This window comes from Manacus candei, unplaced genomic scaffold, assembly GCF_025592945.1.
Source record: "Manacus candei isolate 608988 ecotype Guabito, Panama unplaced genomic scaffold, ASM2559294v1 h1tg000014l, whole genome shotgun sequence".
Lineage (NCBI taxonomy): Eukaryota > Metazoa > Chordata > Aves > Passeriformes > Pipridae > Manacus > Manacus candei.
Genome location: NW_026138062.1, coordinates 37210795 through 37217073, shown reverse-complemented (window position 1 = coordinate 37217073; position 6279 = coordinate 37210795). Strand labels below are relative to the sequence as shown.

General features: G+C 41.6%; 1 protein-coding gene across 1 annotated transcript in view; it reads left to right on the top strand.

Moving 5' to 3' along the window:
- Window positions 1–3755: 3755 nt before the first annotated feature.
- The window catches only part of RNF17 (ring finger protein 17), a 43815-nt gene continuing 41291 nt past the window's right edge, over window positions 3756–6279 (top strand). The window contains exon 1 of the mRNA XM_051779158.1: window positions 3756–3837. Within this exon, the coding sequence (XP_051635118.1) occupies window positions 3771–3837 (67 nt within the window). The 5' untranslated portion in view covers window positions 3756–3770. The remainder of the gene's footprint in view (window positions 3838–6279) is intronic.

Genomic DNA, 6279 nt, shown 5'->3' with positions numbered 1-6279 from the left:
ACATTCTGACTACCCATAACCTTTGCATTCAAAGGCTCAATGTAGGTGATGAACCAAACATTCCTTCAGCACGTTTTCCATATGCACTCTCTATGGATACAAGAGGTCATGCCTGTTTTCCAGAGTGGTTATGCTCTTCCTAAGCCTTTGCTTCCACCACCTCCACTTGTGACAGGCAAATTTTCATCTCTGTCTCTCAATAATAAACATACTACAACGAAGGATGCAGATGCAATATGCACATAACTACCTTGGATTCAAATAGTTCTGACAGCATTAACAGGAGAAGTGCCTCAGTGTGCACTGTAAAGTTTACCAAGGAGCCTGGTTCCCCGGGTTACCATGTGTTCACTCTCTTGCAAACCAACTCCATAAACATAGCTGGAGCAGTTCTTTCTATTCATGAGCAGAAATACGGTGGTCAAAACTACATGCAGCCTTGGCAGCGTAGTGTATTTCATTATTTTCTGCAATGTTATATTCCACAGACTATGGAATCAATATAAACTTTTGCCTATCATCTCATTCGGTTTCTGAAAGCAGCGGCACAGAGAGCCATTCTGGTTTTTTCCTGGAAAGTTTATAGTAATTCTGGACTACACAAGCATGTATGCAGCTGAAATATTGCCTTCCAAAAAGTATTGCTTACCATTTGTCAATGTTGGGTTCACATGTTATTCAAATACTGCTAGTCTCCTGAAGGCTCCATGAACCTTTAATATTTTTGAAGCTGTGTTTTGGAATTGCTTAAGCAATAAAGGATGACCCTAAAGTTACATTATATGATAGGCTAAAAACAAATAACAAGCCTGCTCACCAGCATGTTCCTCTTAGCTACGTGTTTAGACCCTAAAAACCTAGACTTCCCCCGCCCCCATTATACCAACTAAGCAATAATTTATGCTCCAAAAATTTAGACAGGAAAGAATAATTCATCAGTAATTTCAGATAGGACTTTTGCTGTGAAACCAAGCCTCTTAAAGATCTAAAGAACAAAAGAGAAACCTTGGTTTGCCTAGAGACAGAATTTCATCTTCAGTGAGACTTAACAGTGGCTGATCTGCAAAAAAATTTCAACATCTTTTATAGCTCTCCATACACATAAATGTAATTGAAAGACCCCCAAACAAACTTCAGTGCCCACACAGAGGCTTCAGTCAGATCCCACAGGATACAGCAATCTCTCTATCTGATACTCATTCCTGCACTGGAGCCCAAATCTGTGCCTTGCTACAGACATACTGAGTTCCAGAGGTTGAAAGCTAAGGTCAGAAAAAAATTTTCTGTTTGTTTAATAAGTTTTTATTTCCAGAGATCCCTACTTATACTATGTAACCAAGGTGCACTGTAGTCTTTTCAAGAGTAAATTAAAATTGGGGATACACACACCTCACTACTGGACCTGGAGAGATGGTGCTTCTACAGTCTCACTTCTGTCAGGCTTCCAAATTCAGCAGCTGAGCACAATGGAGAAGGCTAACTCTGACTGCTACTTCCCTACATGATAAATAGGGATGGAATTTAGATCAAAAAGTACTGTGTTATCCTTACAGTAAAAAACTTGGGGGGGAATTTTAAAGGATGAAAGCTTGATTCAAGCATTAAAGGTGTCTTATCAAAAGTCACAATAGTACTTTCAACTAAACACCCTTATCCCTATCAATTTTCATGTCATATTTTTACCATTAACATATCTGAAAACAGACTCAGCAGATTTCCTACACTGTGCTTAAGAGAGAAAAAAAAAGATTCTCTAGAGATAAGAATCAGAGTGAGTTCAGTACCAGTGCCACAGAAGTACCTAGGACCAAAACTGTCCACCATTACATTTACAGATTTTTTTGTTTGTTTTAACCAACAGGGTGGATGAGAAGAAAGTATCTGGCATACTTTGCAAATAATTTCATTCATAGAAAACTAGATAAACAACAGCTACTAAATATAAGCACCTAATAACCACTGCTAAATGGTTTTTGGGTACTGGTACTACTAAGCCCATGCAAGAACAGCCACTGACTGCATTGTTAAATGCAAGGGTCGAAGGCTCTCAGTATGAATTATGAAGGAACTAAGTGGTTACTCAACAGCAACCTATACATCCAGCTCACTGTATGGCACCAGAAACACTAGTGGCAATACAAGAAAAGGGTGAACACACACCTGGGATGAGAAAAAAGCAAAACCTATCCTTTCAGCAACAGCACTGGTTTAGATCAACTTTAACTGGTCATAAAAAGTCATTTTAGCCACAGTGATAAAAGCAGTGTATTAATTGAAGATGAGTAAGCAATAACTTTCAATTTTTGAGTGTGTTGCCATTTACTACAGCTGTAAAAATTAACTATTTATAATGATAGAAATTTCACTGAAGAAAATACCAGCTGTAGTGTTAGAGCAGAAATTTTGCACATTGGTAACTCTAGAAATCACAAACATGAACATCCTGGCTAACAAAAAACCTGATCATCTTGAAGTTTAATCTCTTTCATAGTGTAAGTAACCTAAATCTGTGATACTTCAGAAAATAATTATAAGTATTATGAGCCAGAAACTGTGGGCGAGCAGATTAAGCACATTTCCCTCAGGTATCAGTGTCTCTCTTTTAGACCACCACAGTCTTGAAATTACTTGTCTAACATGTAAACCTCCAGTTGTTAATGCCATGTAATTAACGGAATCATACTTACAATGCATCTGCACAACCCCTGCCTACAAACTTGTGAATTGTAGCATTTGGCCCCACCTGCAGTAACATAACAGGTATCCTTCCTTTTCCAAGCCCTCACGCAGCATTTCGGGGAAAACCCTCTTTCTGCTTAGCACAGCTCTACTACAGGAAAAAAAATCCAATAGTGATGACATATCAAATAACCAAGATACACATTTGGAGAATCCATCATCTAAATAAAAAAACAAAACCAAAACCAAAACAAACAAAAACCACACCCATACCTGGCCAGTTTTAGTGCATTTAGTAACTGAATTTTGAAAGCAGAAATTCTTGCTGACAAAAGACAAGATACAGACAATGAGAAATGAGGATGCATTACGCATTTGAAGAAATAAGAGTTGCCTGGAAAGAGTATCAAGAAAATATGGAATCATAGACTAGAATCACAGAACCTTTTAGATTGGAAAAGACCTCTAAGATCATCAACCGCACCTGGCTACAACCTCCTTTCAGGTAGTTGCAGAGAGCAATGAGGTGCCCCCTGAACCTCCTTTTCTCCAGGATAAACACCCCCAGCTCCCTCAGCCACTCCTCATAAAACTTGTGCTCCGGACCCTTCCCCAGCTCTGCTGCCCTTCTCTGGATACGCTCCAGCATCTCGATGTCTTCCTTGTCATGAGGGGCCCACAATCGAACACAGGATTCAAGGTGTGGCCTCACCGGGGTCGAGTACAGAGGGACAATCACTGCCCTGGTCCTGCTGGCCACACTATTGCTGATACTGGCCAGGATGTCATTGTCTTTCTTGGCCACCTGGGCACTGCTGGCTCATGTTCAGCACCCCCAGGTCATTTTCCTCCGAGCAGCTTTTCAGCCACTCTTCCCCCAGCCTGTAGCGCTGCGTGGGGTCGTTGTAATCCAACACACGTTTTCAAACCGCATTTGACCACGATTTTAAAACATAACGGCAGCGCTCACACAAAAGACACCCCTCTATTCAGCGGTATCTTTCAAACGCCGTCTTTACCACGTCCAAAGCTGGTGCCGCGGCTGAGGCCCACCCAGGGTAAGGCCATGCTGCCACCTCGTGGGGACTCACATGAGACACACCGACTCTCACAGAGCCTCGCACTTCGAACAGCACCAGATAAAATTAAGAAACATCGGTAACGTTTAAAATTACATTCAGAACTCTAACCGAGACAAACCTTCCTATCATTTCCCTTTCCCTGCTACGTCCACAACAGGTCTGCCATCAACCACCCCACATTCTACCCCTCAGCTGTACTCGTTATGTTCCTAAGAAACTGTTTATGAGTTAAATTTTATGGGGGAATTAACACAGAACAAGGAAGATTAAGATAAAATTTTGGATGCATAAGCCTTTCCTCAACTTGGAAGTAAAAGAAGCAATTTCCAAAGCTAAATACATTTTGAAAAAAATCTCTTCATTGCAAAAACTGGTTGGAGAATCTGAGAAGAAAGATGACTGATATTAACAGAATAAGGAGAAGGAGGTTTAGCTCTTATAGGACAGAGAGAGATGGTTCATTTGTTCCTTTCTGAGGTACATTATTTACACGCTGAATCAGTATGAGGATAAGGTCTGGAAAGTTCCAGCCCTCACAAAGCAGGCACATTCAAGTGTAGATAAACAAAACCAACGCAAGTTTGTCTGATTTGGGTGTTTTACCAAAAAGCAGATGAGGGCCTAGCTCCATAAAATTGCATAATTTTTAAACTTTACTCCTATTTTCTTCATGCTTTCTTACCCGTTACACCCGAAATTCTTCTCCTGCCTTTTCAGCAGACAAGACTCTCCTCTTTTGGCTCTTTTCTTCGCAGTGACTGTTTGCCTTGGCCACACCAACTACAGTACTCCCTGCTATTAAGAAAACCTTGAGCAGGGTTTGTGTAACCTGTCAAACTCTACCTTGTTATCTGAGTCAATAAACATGTAATAAGCACTCAGTACATTTAAAATTATAGATGCAAAGTAGATCCTAGTATTACTGCGTAAAAAGTGCAAAAACGTGAATAAACTGGGTTTTGTTAGTAAACTTGTTTCTTGGAAAGCTGGTCTAGTTCATGACTTGGCATGGGTCTAAAAGTTGCAGTGTGTCTAAATACAGGCTTGCTGCCTGAAGTGTCACAACAATTTACACACCAAGATGAGGTATTTCTATTTCTTTATTCTAGTCTGCGCAAAGCAGGACGCTGAGTGGTAGCCCACAAAAGGCTGGCAATCATAAAAACTTTACATCATTTATACATTTCAGCAAAGAAATAAATCAGGGTTTATCGGCTTCAAGCTACATACATCATTGTTACTGATTAGCATTCTACCTTCTACTGGTTAAATCATTCTCTCTCTTCTCATGCCCATTAGTCCGCATGCTCAGTCACTCTCTTCTCTTGAGTTGGTGGGTTTGCTGAGTTGGTGGGCACTGAGTCATGGTTGAAATCTCCCCCTACTGGAATTATGCTTTTCCCAGTTGCAGCTGATTCCTGCACAATTGCTGAGTTGCCTTTATTAGTTTCTTCTTTTTTTGGGGAGTTCTGCCAAATGTCCTTGTGGCTTGTGAATTCTGCATTCCCTGTGTCCACTTGTCAGTGGTACATCCTTCTCCCCAAGCTTTGTTAACCTTCTCCTGGGTCTGAGATCCTTTAAGTGTGTCAAACCCTCAGCCTTAACAAGGCAATTCTACCGACAAGAAATTTATGTTTATAACACCTGGATATCAACAGGGGAAAATCCACGCATTTCTAGTTTTAAAACTTAGCCGTTTTTTACTAAGTGATTAAACAGATAGCTAAAGAGTATCATGCTACATTTACAACAACCAAAACACAAGTGGTAAAACACTCCAAAAACATCTCTTACTTATTCTGCAAGTAATGGAAATGCACGTAGAATAAAGCAAGCCCAAAGCATGAACTTAATGGCTTTTAGCCCAGTGTGCTGGTTTTGGCTGAGGTAGAGTTGATTTCCTTCACCAGTATGGCTGGCATGGGGCTGTTTTGGATTTGTGCTGAACTGAGCGTTAATAATATAGAAATGTTTTTGTTATGGCTGAGCAGTGCTTAGACAGAGTTGAGGCCTTTTGTGCTTTTTGTATTGCCACGCTGGCAAGGAGACTGGGGAGGAGACACGGCAAGAACAGATGACCCCAACTGACCAAAGGGATATTCCACACTGTATGACATTACACTCAGTATTTAAAGTGGAAAAAAGAAGACGATCGTTTGGAGTGCTGGCATTTGTCTTCCTAAGCAAACGCTGCGTGTCACGAGGCCCTGCTCTCCTGGAGATGGCTGAACACCTGCCTGCCCATGGGAAGCACTGAATTAATTCCTTGCCTTGCTCGTGTGCACGTGTTTTGCTTTCCCCGTTAAACTGCATATAAACGCACGAATTTTCTCGTTTTCCCCCTCCCGATTCTCTACCCGATCCCTCTGGCGGTGGAGTGAGCGAGCGGCTGCGTGGCACTTGGTTGCTGGCTGCACTTACACCACTGCACCCGAGAACCACACTCCCTGTAAGGGAAGCCCCCTCCTCCCACAGCACAACACCGAGCGACCAGGCCGGGCAGCGCCTCCATTAAGCG